A 14,503-nucleotide genomic window follows, 5' to 3' on the forward strand; every position below is an offset into this window, starting at 1 on the left:
ACTTGGAACACTTACTACCCATATCACACCCTTGACCTGTGCAGAAATGATAGTGTGTGTAAGGATCCGTGTCCTCAATGGACATTAAAATACCACAGGAGCAGCCCTCACGTCCATGGCAGGTACGCATGGCCAGCAGAAGTCATCGCGAGCACACTGAAAAAAAGAAAAAAAAAAGAAAAAATAGCATTAATGGCAGATCAATATTTGGTGAGGATGAACAGCGGCAACGACCGTTCACCATCCGAGCCAAAAGCAAAGTGAGCTCAATCACAGGCGTGTGAGTGGGAGGGGTAGCGAACTAACCCCCACTAACTAGCGGGATGGATAGTTAACCCTTGCTAAATTTCAATGGGTTGTCCTTTCAACTTTGCCGAAAGTAATTACCCCTATTAAATAACTTAGGTTTCAGTTACAGAACAGTGTTTCTTACGATTGTTGCAGCTACTTGAATTGGCCTAAAGATAAAACACAAATATTCCCTTTTCATTCAATAAGAAACATTACAGATTGGTAATGACTATTTCAACAATAACTGAATACATCCTAAAATAAAAGTTTTCTGAAGATATCAAATTTTCAGAATGGTTGAGGTAAAAGGTAAATAAGGTATACAGAAAAAATATCCTTTATTATGAAATAAACTGCATTCATACAGCAGGGATAGTTATAGTGTGAGGAGCATAACACTCCTAAAATTTATTTTACAAGGAATACTGTGGGATCAAATCTTATCTCACCCTGAAGGAGCTCTGCATAACACAATTCTACTTAAATGTCCATATATGCAGCCAAAAATTCCTTGTGCTTGGCTGAGGTTCTACTTTAGTATTTACACTGGAAAAAAACCTTATATGAAGATAACAATTAAAACCCCCAAGTCACTGATGAAGTTACCATATATTGAATCTTGATCATTTCTCTTGTGTTAATACTCTGGCATAGTTTGAAATTACAAAACTTATTGGGACTCTAGATCACAACACTGGCACTGTTAAAATACACATTGCTACTTGCAATTCACAATATTTGTTTGTAATGCAGTAGTTGATATCTCCAAAATAAAGAAAAAGTGGTCATACGATTTAACTTTTGAAACATCACATCTTTGGATTCAACCAAATCCCACTTGACGAAATAAATACGTGGGGAACTAATAGGAATCCCATATGTGTGTGTGTGTCTTCAAGTCCAGATTCATAATTACATATACTTATTCCGTCAGACTTTATACACACACACTGTAAGCACCAATATGGTTCAATAACAAAATATTTACCTTGTGAATAACACAAGCTATAAAAAACCTCTTAATGCTACTCCTGCTCAGATTTAACTCAAACAGTAACATTTAATTTTTAACACAAAATAAAAAACAAAAGGTTTCAACCTTGTACGAGAAATATTTCTGAACAGGTTTATATGTTCACCACATTCCTGAGAATTTCTCTAACCCAACCTATTACTTTCAAAGGTAACTGTAATGGATGATAACACAAACCCTTTAACTTATATTTCTGGTTTATAGATATGTTCTGGCACTTTTTTAACATAAATTTTAAAAGCAATTTAACAAGACCAGCACAAACATGACATCTCTGGCATAACTCATAAAAACCTTGACAAATCACGAAAACCAACTTTTTAAATCAAACGGTTGAAATATTAAAACAACCACTTGTTAACATTGCCTATCAGTACAACCAATCCCAACTTGTTTCCAATTGCAGGGTATTTACAGTAAATAATTAAATTTTTTCCCCTCCCTACCCTATACATTCTTGCTGGTTTAATACTCACGCTTTATAAACAGTTTCCTATCTAACAATACGAGCCTTTCCGGGAACAGGTTTATCACGACGTTTTTTCTGAAATATTTCATCGTCCTCCTCCAAATAGCGCTTGGGAGGCGCAATAGTCCTACCAGAGGATGACACCCTTTCACTTAATCTAAACACATTTTGAGATCCTGAAAATGTTGGAGATGAAGAACCAGCTCTAGGTGGTGACCCAGCGACTCCAACCAATCTTCGGCCACCAACAGGCCGCACATCCAAATCTTGAGCAGACACTGCTGATGACCCCACTATTGAAGACCCTGATAAACTTCCTTCCTCATCTAGCTGTAGTCCTAAACTGTCTGATGAGTCATAGGCTACCTTTCTATTTGACTTTGACTGGTTACTTGTGTTATTGGCTACTGGCATAATAAGAAGGACTTCTTCCGTATCTTCGTCAATGATACTTGTACCCCCTGAAGTTTCCACAGTCTTTAAACCACTATCTGAATCCACATAACTTGATGTAGAGCTTACAGGTAAGCTTACATCAGCACTTTTCTGAGACTGTGACACAGACTGCATAGTTTTTGTAACGGAGGACTTGGGACACATATTTCGAAATGAATAACTAGTATTCACATTAGACAAACTTTGTTTTTGATGAGATACAGAAGTAATAGGACTATGAAACTTAAAATCTTTAGAGATCTCTCCAATATTGGTAGCAGATATTCCTTGTGCACTCTGAACCACCTGAACCACTTGGTTCCCCCTCTCAAAAGTTCCATTCAATGCTTTGGTTTTACTTTCAAAAGACACAGGACCCTGTTTCACATTTTTCACTGGACTAACCGTTTGTTCACCGACACCATTCTTTTCAGACATGTAAACAACTCTTTCAACTCTCATTGTCGGACAAGTATTCCCGGATACTCGCATCAGACCGCTACTACCAACCATACTTACATAATTACTACCATCCCCCGAATTTTCTTCCACTAATTCATCTTCTTCACCATATTGGTCTTGCAGCAAAGTTAGATTGTTTTGCTTAGCACTAATTTTTCCAACGACTTTTTTTTTATCTCTCTTGGGGAAAATATCCTCGTCACTTTCATAAATTAAATCTTTTATAATGGTATTCATCTGAGTATTTCGCTTTTCTTGCAGAAAGCTTAAGGAACCCTTAATAGACTGTTGCATCACTTTCGAATGTACGAGCCCACCACTACCAGAACTAACACAACTCACAGACACCACAGGTTTTCTAAGAGTTTCTGAAGCATTTTCTGCTATAGAAGTATTTGGCATAACTTTGATTGTACTCCCATGAATATTCTGCCCCTTGTCGTCCTTTGCATTCGACACTCTCACAACATGAGAACTAGATTTGCACTCATCAGTTAGTAACTTTGATGGACCAGGAACTTTGTCCGAATCATCGTAGAGTTCTTTGGCAGCACTATCATGAGGTTCTTTACCAGGGCGAGAATAATCATACTTTCGTTCACTTGCATCACGTTCAAGAAAAGGAATGTCCTCCTCTTCTTGGTTTGGCTGAGCAAGTTTATTCTCCGAGGATGAGACAGATGTAGCTGCGTCGCCTGGAGTGTTTGCATCTTTTCGGTCGTCAGAGCCAAATGAAATGTCTGGCAAGATGATGGAGTCATGGTTGGGATTATGTTCTTCCATTAGAGATTTTATTAACTTTGCTATTGCTTCTCTCTTTCCTTTCACAACTTCATGTGGAAACCACTCGCCAAGAGTTCGAATAGGGAATGTATAATCTTTCAGAGGATGCTGTAAAAAATAATTAAATTAACTTTTTTAACAGTGACAGCTCTTAATAACAGACTTCCAAATACAGTAATCATCTTTAAAGAAAGGTAAAGTGTTTAAACTGCAACAAATTTCTGATATAGGGCCTAACTGGTAAAGTTAAAAAATACAAGAGAAACAAAGACTGATGGGAAGCTACAAATACAATATAAGCAATTTGCATAAAAAAATATTGTTTAGTCATTTCTCTGACTGAAAAATCTAAGAAATTCAATCTATCAAAAAGAATAACTTACGAAAAAATGGCAAATTTCTATCCAATCAATAAAAATAGCATAAGCCATGATTAAAAGTATATTAGGAAAAACATTTACTTAAACATATACCAGTAGTTGCCCTCGTTATGGTACTTCTCTAAATTAAATGAACCCTAACAGTACTATCAAAACCAGAAAAAAGCATGTCAATGCCTCTTGGCTGCAACCTAATAAATGCACTATATAATGTATAACAGTAAACAAGGAATACAAACTTAAATTAATTTCTCATATTAGTGCATGAGATAATTAGTTTCTGTACCTACCATCAAAGTAGAAATTTAAGGGCAAACAAACTCAAAACTTTATATTTAAACTCGATTTTGAATGATAAATACAATTCTCAAACTTTGGAAACTTATCAAATTTTGAATTAAAAGTTATAATATTGTAAGTTGTTTAAAGGAGAAAGCATAATTCCAAAGGTGAAAAAAGATGATATAAATATAGGTTTATGGATAAATGCTCCTTTAAAAAAAAAAAAAAAAAAAAAAAAAAAAAAACCCTCCTTAGCTCATAGACAGACAAAACTAAAAATCCTTCTATATAATTATTGTTACAGATAAAATGTAGAAAAGAATACCTTAGTTGGTTTTGTGTAAAGCACACATAAGAATAAGCACGAGTTGAAAAAGCTGTCAATAGTTTACAGAACTGTAATTACACAGATGACCTACCTAAATGACAATGATTGTTTACTACCAGTAAAATTTATATTCCTAATATCAATTCAAGATATAATTGGTAATAATATACTTTCGTCTTATTTGCGTACAATGAAGAATTAACATAGCTATCCTCTTTAAGCAGCAACTGGCCATATGACCTAAAAAAAAAACTTAGTATACTTCAAAATTAGGAGCATTCCATAACACATGACAATATAATTTGCCTATTTATCCATGCTGTGAGAATGAGTGCCTACAAAGAAAATGGAATTTTAAGCACTGTACTGTATATAATTTTGATCTAAATTTGGTTCCCTCACACCACTAAGAGAAAATGGTGTAAAAAAAAAAACTTTTTTTTTGGAAACCACAGCATTAATGCGCAGATCCATTCATTAAGATAAATACAATATTTTATAATTCAAGAACTCACTAGTAACTTACTTCAAAAAAACTTTCGGCAAATTGAAGTGTGTAGATTCCGCAGTCAGAGTAATTCATTTGCTGGGGGACACGCGGACAAGCTCCTTTCATAGTATCACGATTGAACAATTTTTCAGAGTTTTTCCGAACTTTGTGCTCTACAGTCAGATAATCTCTCAGTGTCGCAACAATTCTAACTCTGTTGGCTCCCGATAAGGAATCAAAAATCAAGATGCATGGTCTGAAAAATAATTTTTTTTTTATATAGTATATTTTCTAACATATGGAGAAAGTTACTTATAAAAACCTCCCCCATACTTAGCTGCTAGTCTTCACATTCATATTTCCAAATGTAAATTCATACCATTATATCAAAGATTATAAAAAAAATTCCAAAATTTCCTGTCACAGAGAGAGAGAGACTTTAAAGCAGACATATCATAAGCTGTGACAATATGCAGATGAATAAACAAGATAGATCTTTTTATAATACTTAATCGGTACCAACTTGGTGGGTGGGACTTAGGTATCCCATGCAGTATCAAATTAAAAAGGGAGGCTGAAAAGCAGCTTACAACCATCTGAATTCAAGAAAGTACCCAAGCTTTGGTAACCTAGGATGGCTATATCCAAAATAATTCTTTGTTCTGACTTTTAAAATTTGCATGGTTAAACACTTTTATAGAATAAGCAATCCTAATTGAGTTTCTATAGAAAAAAAAATCTAAAGAGTACAATACTAAATTATAATCAAAGTAACAAGCAACTGCTAGCATGGGAGCCAATATATAATGTAAACACAACCAACACTGATATGTAGATCAATACAACACACCTCTAAAAATATTTATAACGCAGAGTCTGTTCTTAACATTTACAGCATTTAAGTACTACAGAATGTTGAAATCCACAAATATGCACTATGTCCACAGTAAGCCATTACTACACACAATTGAATATTCGCTTTCATAAGGATCCGTCTCCTGGACTTGCCATCCCGTGTTATATAACTGAATACTGGCCTGCATTCGCTCTTTCATAACTAAATAATCATACTTCTTGTCTTATATGTCAATGTCTAGTTCTGTAATAATTGTTAGATGAGCTCTTTACTGGTGAGATCCAGGTTGAAATAATGATACCAATTTTGTTAAGTAAGTGAATTTGAAGGTCCCTGGGCACATGCCTTTCCAGCAAAGGCCCATTCACCCTCATAAAACTTTAAATTCAGAAAATATCCAAAAATACTATAATAAATTTGCCGGCCTCCTTGCAGATAATCAAATTCAGGGATCTTGAATCTCCCTTGATGTTGTCGATTTCCTCAAGAATTTCTCAAATTCATCTATAATTATGCAAAATTAATATGCTTGAAAAAACATATTTTGAATTCTTGGGGAAGCTTAATAAAATGTTTGTTTTCAGGATATAAATATTCAGCTAATTCATATTGGGTAACTTCAATTTCAAGAATGAATTACTCACAAATCTTTGAAACCAAATGGTTTAAAAGAAAATACTGTATCCTTAATTATGGCACTTTTTAATTCTAACTTGGGCTTCACGTATTGGTAAGATTTACAAGTAGATGGGAGTTTAGAGACCGTAACATTCAGCTTTCCGGACTCAAATTTGAAACAATCAACAAATAAAATGAACACAGTTGTCCCCCAAAATCTAGGGGGTTAGGTAACAGATACTCCAGAACATGTAAGAAAACTAAGATATAATTGAATCAAGTTATAAAAGAAAATCCTTCATGAGGAAGGACTATTGGCAAAACTACAATTCTTAAATGTCAACAATAATACAAACATAAGGGAAAACAACTTACTGTCTAATAGCGGATGGTGTATTGCTCTCAGCACTCAGCTGCTCACTCTCTTCGGAGGGTTCTCCTTCCAATTTAGACTTCTTACTTGGAGGAGGGTCTTCATCATCGTCCTCTTCCTCAAGCTCGTCTTCCTCCCCTTCGGCTTCATCTCGGTCGCTCCATTCGCCATCGTCAATGATGGGTATTTGCTAAAAGATAATTATTATTATTGTTATTATTATTATTATGAAAGAGGTGTCTAAAATTACCAGAGTGAAAATTAAATTTTCATGGATTTATTGAATGTGTAAATTTGAGCCCCCTGTGGCGCAGGGGCATAAAAACAATTAGAATATCGCCAACGTTATCCCTGCGTGTCGTAAGAGGCGACTAAAAGGGACGGGACGAGGGGGCTGGGAACCCCCTCTCCTGTATATAATCCTGCGAGACGTCAACAAAGAGATGGAGCTGGGGTGAGAGTGACTGCTCGCTGCACTCTAGTTTTGGGGTGTTTGAATGTGCGTGGATGTAGTACGATAGAGAGTAAAAGATGTGAGATTGGAAGTATGTTTAGGAATAGAAGGGTGGATGTATTGGCCTTGTGTGAGACAAAGATGAAAGGAAAGGGTGAAGTGATGTTTAGTGAAATGTCTGGAAGGAGATATCATCTAGGTTAATGTGGGTAAGGGTTAGGTTGGGTAGGGAATGTTGGGCGTTTGCCAGTGCGTATGGGCCAGGTAGTGAGAAAAGTGAAGAAGAGCGGAATGAGAGAGAGAGAGAGAGAGAGAGAGAGAGAGAGAGAGAGAGAGAGAGAGAGAGAGAGAGAGAGAGAGAGAGAGGAGAGAGAGAGAGAGAGAGAGAGAGAGAGTTGTTAAAATTAAACTTGAGATAAGCATAAGGACTTCAAGATTTGATTAGTAAACAACAAGGATAGATATTTGCCATGAAACCTACCAGGTATGTCATAATCCTTCATAAACTGAATCAAGTATAAAATTCTAGAAAGTAAACACTTTTACAACTTACTTCTATTCTATTTCTTGGGCGGGTGGACCTCCGTTTCTTCGGCCTGTCGGCTGCAGTGCGAGAAATGGGTTGGCCGTCGGAAACTCTTACAGGTCCGCTTAAACCAGGATAGCAAATAATGGCCAGGAACCAATGAGCGCTGGAATAAAACCAGAAATATCAGTCAAAATTGCAACAATACTGTAGACTACTTTTGTTATAGTTCTAATGCCTATTAAAAATACATTTGCTAGGAACTGAGACTCATACATACATACAAAGTCAGGCATTGTGATGGATAGCAGAGGATTTGTATATGACCTGTACTTCATCGCTCTATAAATTGTAGTTTATCATTAACATTGTTTTTTTTTGTGATAATCTGACAGAGTATGACAAATAGATGAGGGGGAGGAGGTTGAGCAGTGTAAAATTTAGATTAAAATTCAATATAAAAACTTCTCTCTAGACTAATTTCACCTTTCATGTCAAATCTTAATCATGATGGCATTTTCAAAGAGTAACATCTCCCATTTTCTGTTACTTCTACAAAAAACCATCTTGTCTTAAAGCTTAATTTACATCATTTTAAGGCTGAAAATAATTAAGCTTACACTGAAGGGCTCTGTACTGTTCCCTTCTCACAAGTCTCTTGATTGAGATTCTATAGTAGTACTTAATATCATTACAATGACTATACCATGTTGAATGAATTTATGGCAATTGGGTCAGATTGCCAGATGCTTGGGCTGGGGAAGCCGTAACGGAGGAAAAACACATGGAGTTTCATTGTGAAGTAAAGGATAAGAGGTTGGATGAAAAGTAATGGGAACGGAGGTCAAAAGACCAAAAACTTAGTGCAATAAAGGTAATACCCCTCTTAAAGTGGTGAACCTTTTCAGGGCTTGTCATTAAGGAGCCCGGTCGGTAAGCCAATACAGTATATGGAGGTATAGGGTGAAAAACGCAAAATCCTGAAAAAATTCACCATGCTTCGTATGGCAATGGAGAATGCATGTATACGAAATATTTTGTCAAAATTCCTCTTACTTTCATAGTTTAAGGGTAATAAGCCAAAAACCTTGATCCCTACAAGAACACGCAGTATTTCTTCTGTTACCGTAAATTTTGATAATTATTACATTTTGATATAAAACAAATTGTGAGAGAAGGAAGTTGAGAGCCAAGGTGGGTAAGAGTAAGGTTATGAGATGTACGAGAAGGGAAGGTGGTGCAAGGTTGAATGTCATGTTGAATTGAGAGTTACTTGAGGAGGTGGATCAGTTTAAGTACTTGGGGTCTGTTGTTGCAGCAAATGGTGGAGTGGAAGCAGATGTACGTCAGAGAGTAAATGAAGGATGCAAAGTGTTGGGGGCAGTTAAGGGAGTAGTAAAAAATAGAGGGTTGGGCATGAATGTAATGAGAGTTCTATATGAGAAAGTGATTGTACCAACTGTGATGTATGGATCGGAGTTTTGGGGAATGAAAGAGATGGAGAGACAGAAATTGAATGTGTTTGAGATGAAGTGTCTAAGGAGTATGGCTGGTGTATCTCGAGTAGATAGGGTTAGGAATGAAGTGGTGAGAGTGATAACGGGTGTAGGATATGAATGTGTTGAGGTGGTTTGGCCATGTTAAGAGAATGGAAAATGGCTGTCTGCTAAAGAAGGTGATGAATGCAAGAGTTGATGGGAGAAGTACAAGAGGAAGGCCAAGGTTTGGGTGGATGGATGGAGTGAAGGAAGCTCTGGGTGATAGGAGGATAGATGTGAGAGAGGCAAGAGAGCGTGCTAGAAATAGGAATGAATGGCGAGCGATTGTGACGCAGTTCCGGTAGGCCCTGCTGCTTCCTCCGATGCCTTAGATGACCGCGGAGGTAGCAGCAGTAGGGGATTCAGCATTATGAATCTTCATCGGTGGTGGATAACGGGGGAGGGTGCGCCCACTCTAGCATTTGAGTCACCCATGACAACTACATAATTCCTTCTACCCACCTAGTTAATTCATTCCAGAAATAATTCCGCTCTTCTTCACTTTTCTACAACCTGCCAATACGCTGACAAAAGCCCAACATTCCCTACCCAACCTAACCCTTACCCACATTAACCTAGATGTTGTCTCCTGCCATTCCACTACTTTACCTGTCATCCATTCACTCAGCAATAAATCCATACCTTCTCTTGCACTTCCCCTTTCAATCCCAGACACTCTGACCAGATATTTCACCAAACATCACTTCACCTTTCCCTTTTATCTTTGTCCCACACAAAGCCAATATATCCATCCTTCTATTCCTAAACATACTTCCAATCTCACATCTTTTACTCTCTATCGTACTACATACCCGCGCAAACACTCCAAAACTTGAGTGCGGGGAGTAGTCACTCTCCCCCCAGCTCCACTTCTTTGATGTCTCACAGGATTATAATACAGGAGAGGGGGTTCCCAGCCCCATTGTCCCGTCCCTTTTAGTCGCCTCTTACGACACGCAGGGAAGGAAAAAATGTAAGTATATTGCTGTTGTAAAACATGATACAGTCCAGTATAGTGATAACAGAAAAATTAATAAGACCAGTACATAATAACTTTATCACTAATACCTAGAAACCATTTGTCATCTATTAAATTTCTTATTCCTAATCTAAATATTAATCTCTGGCATCGTCGTTCAATTAGCTCATTATGCATGTTACTTAAGATTTTTTATAATTCTAACCATCCTTACATATAGATCTTTCCGGACAGTTGTTAATTCTAATAGTCAGACCTTTTCCATTATGAGCCTCAATCCTCCACAGTACACTAGAAGTTTTATTCCAGCTGTGACCAAGTTGTGGAATGATCTTTCTAATTGGGTAGTTGAATCAGTAGAAATTCAAAAGTTCAAACTTGCAGCAAATGTTTTTATATTGAACAGGCTGACATAAGTCTGTTTTATAGTCTATATATGAAGTATCTATTTTAATGTTGTTAATGTTTTTAAAATATTTTAATTGTTCATTACTTCTTATATCGTTTATTTATTTCCTTTCCTCACTGGGCTATTTTTCGCTGTTAGAGCTTATGGCATCTTGCTTTACCAACTGGGTTGTAGCTCAGCTATTAGTAGTAGTAGTAATAATAATAATAATAATAATAAAGAAAGAAGAAAGAAAGAGAGAGAGAGAGAGAGAGAGAGAGAGAGAGAGAGAGAGAGAGAGAGAGAGAGAGAGAGAGAGAGAGAGAGAGAGAGAGAGAGAGAGAGAGAGAGAATTTTTTAAGCCAGTACTTACTGTTCATTGATTGGAATTATGATGAAATCTTTCTCAAAAATGTCAACATTCTTGGTCCAAGATTTCACTCTGGAGTGTCTTTTCTCAGCTGCAGATAACTTGGGGTCATCTTCAATGGCATGTGGTCTGCGACCTTTCTTTGGCTTAGAAGTAAGGCGTTTGTAGAAAAACGTAGAAAAAACATGTGTTCGCGTTCTATGTGCTTCAGACAGTTTACTTTGTAGTAACCACCTGGAAGAATTTTAAAATATTAGGAGATGCACAAAAGATATAGTCCACAGATCACAAGCAAGTCTTACACTGGTAAGTAGAATTATCATTGATGGTTTGACATCTCTTCCATTAGAAATTGTCATGACTGTATTTCAAACGAAATAAAAATAATTATAAACTAGAATAGACACATGGTAGGCACATACCTTTGCCTATATCATGTTTATTTCAAGAAAGGCAACTGAATTGTATTCATTTTGGCACTAGTTTCATGCAATTCAGATAAATTGATACGACATTGCAAAAAGAAGTTTTTGACCTTTTTGTTATCTTAACCTTTAACCAAAACACTTCCAAATCTAATCAAACTGTCCTTGGACCATGGTCAATCATCCCACCAAATTTTATGAGATTAGGTCAAATAGTTTTTGAGTTAAGCAAGTCACACAAACGAATACAAACAAGGGTAATGACGTCACTATATCATGCTACATATCACAAGATAGGGATTGAATTATGCACATTTTGGTACTAGTTTCATGCAACTTTTATAAACATTGGCCACAGCATGGGAAAAAGACGGTTTTTTTTTTACCTTTTCGTGACAGCTTTATCTTTTGACCCAATCATCCCAAACCCTTAACTTGAACTGGTTAGAAGTTTGAGGTCCTGTTGGGACCTGTTCATCATTCTAAATAAATTTTATACTCTATTGAGTGGCATGCGTGGCATTGAAACCTAGGAATTAACATTGGCAGGATGGGCTGTAAACACCTGGCAGGAGTCTCCAGTGGGCGTCAAGTCTACTCTTGAAGGCGTTCACCGTTGGTGCTTGCACCACAGAGTCTGGGAGATCATTCCATGTGTTGACCACCCTCTGGGAGAAAGTTCCTCTGCGGACATCTAGCCTACAGTGCTTTTTGATGATTTTGAGACTATTACCTCTTGTTGCACTGTCTCTGGTGATTTCAAACTTTGGCCTGTCTGAATCATAGATCTTGTGTATGTATTTGTAAAGATCGATCATATCACCACGACTTCTGCGATGCTCAAGAGTGGGCAGTCCCAGTATTTCCAGTCTCTCAGAGTATGGCTTATCCCTCAGTGAAGCCAACAGCTTGGTTGCTCTACGCTGAACATCCTCTATTTCACTACACAGGGTTTTGTGGTGCGGCTGCCATACTGAGTGGCCATACTCCAGGATAGGGCGCACAAGGCTTTTGTAGAGTTGTACGAAGAGATCATTGGTCAGGAAGTCAAAGGTACGTCGAATGATACCGACAACTCTATTGGCTTTTGCGGTTGCTTTAGCTACATGTTCTTTAGAGCTTAGCTTGTTGTCGATGTAGACGCCTAGATCTTTTTCATGTTCGTGCTCCTCCAGTGTTATTTCGCCAAGTGAGTTGTCATGCATGGTGTACTTTGCCTCAGATCTTTTGCTCCCAAGCTTCAGGACGCTGCACTTCTGTGGGTGGAAACGGAGCAACCAAACCTGTGACCAGTGTTGCAAGCTGTCAAGGTCAGCCTGTAGGTTGTCTGTTGCTCCGGGGATGTCACTGCGGGTAAACAGCTTTGTATCATCTGCAAACAACTTCACATCACTTGTGCAGACATTGGGCAGGTCATTGATGTAGATGACAAATAGAATCGGACCAATCACGCTTCCTTGTGGTATCCCACTCGTCACTGGTGCTGGTCATGATGTTGCTCCATTTACTGCTACACACTGCTGCCGATCTTTCAGAAAAGCCTGTATCCATTTGAGGACTTTGCCCTGGATGCCACACGACTCGATCTTTGACAAGAGGCGACGGTGTGGCACAGAGTCAAACGCCTTCATAAAGTCCATGTATATAACGTCAACACTTCCTCCTGCATCGAGAGTTTCTGTCCAGGTATCCATAACATCCAGAAGTTGAGTTACACAGGATCTCCCTTGTACAAAGCCATGTTGCTCTCTGCTGATGAGTTGATTTTCCTCCAAATGTCTGATGACTTCTTCTCTGATGAGTTTTTCCATCACCTTACAGAGTATGCATGTGAGGCTGACTGGTCTGTAATTGCTCGCTTGTAGGCGGCTTCCTTTCTTGAAAATAGGTGAGACCGTCGCTTTTCTCCAGTCCTGTGGTACTTGTCCCTCGTGCAAAGACTTGCGAAAGAGCAATGTTACTGGGTGAGCCAATATGTCTGCAGCCTTTGAGAGAACAAGAGGGCTGATGCCATCTGGTCCTGAAGCTTTGTTGGTCTTTAGAGTCTGGAGTAACTTCCGTACCTTTTCTTCGGAGATCTCAAAGTTTTGCAAGGGTGTGTTGTACTCAGCAGTTGGTGGGTCGGGTAGCGGGCCATCATCTTCTTGTGTGAAAACGCTCTGAAAGAAGTCGTTCAGTATCTCTGCCTTTTCTATATCTGATGCTGTTTTGCTACCATCTTCCTTCTTTAGATCTCCTATTCCTGATTTTGTCGTTGTCTTGCTTTTGACATATGACCAAAAGGCTTTTGGATTACTTTTTGCTTCGGCTGCTACTTTAGCTTCTAAGCCTCTTTTTGCTTTTTTGCATTTCTTGCTAGCTCTGTTCCTTGCCTTAAGGTATGCTGTGTAGTCGTCCTTTTCTCTGGTTTGCTGCCACCTTCTGAAGAGTCTGTGTTTCTTCCTTACTGATTCCAGTGTTTTCTGTCCATCCATTTTTTCGCATAGGCTCGGCCTACGGATTTGGTTGGTACTGAGTGTTGGATTGCCTGGTTGATTTTGTCTTTAATCAGTGTCCACATGTCATCCACATTCCTGCCCTCCAGCTCACTGTCCCAGTCTGTCTCCTGCAGTTCACTTCTAAGTTTGTCAAAGTCTGCCTTTGGGAAGTTGAGTCTTTTTTGCTGAGACGGAATTGCTTTGCAGTGATTTATTTTAATAATGAGCGTGTGGTGGTCGCTTTTCCCCATTCCCGGTGCCACTGTGATTTCTTCTATGAGGTCTTCACGGTTTGTAAAGACCAGGTCCAGCACATTGGATTTCTCCCCCTCTCTATACCTTGTAGGCTCTTTCTGATGTTGTACAAGGAAGGCATCTTGAGTAGCTTTCAGAAATATTGACGCTGGTTGGTCTGGGCCAACTGTGCTGATTTCTCGCTTCCAGTCTATGCTGGGGAAGTTGAAATCACCAATCAGAAGTAGGTCTGTGTAGTTGCCTCTGTAGCTTTACCAATAGTGTATTTAGTTCCCTTGTATTTTCTTCGCT

General features: G+C 38.2%; 1 protein-coding gene across 1 annotated transcript in view; it reads right to left on the reverse strand.

Annotated features, from left to right (window-relative positions):
• Positions 1–612: 612 nt before the first annotated feature.
• Positions 613–14,503, reverse strand: part of LOC137633043 (uncharacterized) — a 101,302-nt gene continuing 87,411 nt past the window's right edge. The window contains exons 16-22 of the mRNA XM_068365208.1: positions 12,999–14,007; positions 12,246–12,827; positions 11,059–11,289; positions 7,808–7,946; positions 6,803–6,990; positions 4,990–5,209; positions 613–3,581 (exon numbers count right to left, since the gene is read on the reverse strand). Of these exons, the coding sequence (XP_068221309.1) occupies positions 1,818–3,581; positions 4,990–5,209; positions 6,803–6,990; positions 7,808–7,946; positions 11,059–11,289; positions 12,246–12,827; positions 12,999–14,007 (4,133 nt within the window). The 3' untranslated portion in view covers positions 613–1,817. The remainder of the gene's footprint in view (positions 3,582–4,989; positions 5,210–6,802; positions 6,991–7,807; positions 7,947–11,058; positions 11,290–12,245; positions 12,828–12,998; positions 14,008–14,503) is intronic.

This window comes from Palaemon carinicauda, chromosome 42 (genome assembly GCF_036898095.1).
Source record: "Palaemon carinicauda isolate YSFRI2023 chromosome 42, ASM3689809v2, whole genome shotgun sequence".
In the NCBI taxonomy this organism is placed as follows: domain Eukaryota; kingdom Metazoa; phylum Arthropoda; class Malacostraca; order Decapoda; family Palaemonidae; genus Palaemon; species Palaemon carinicauda.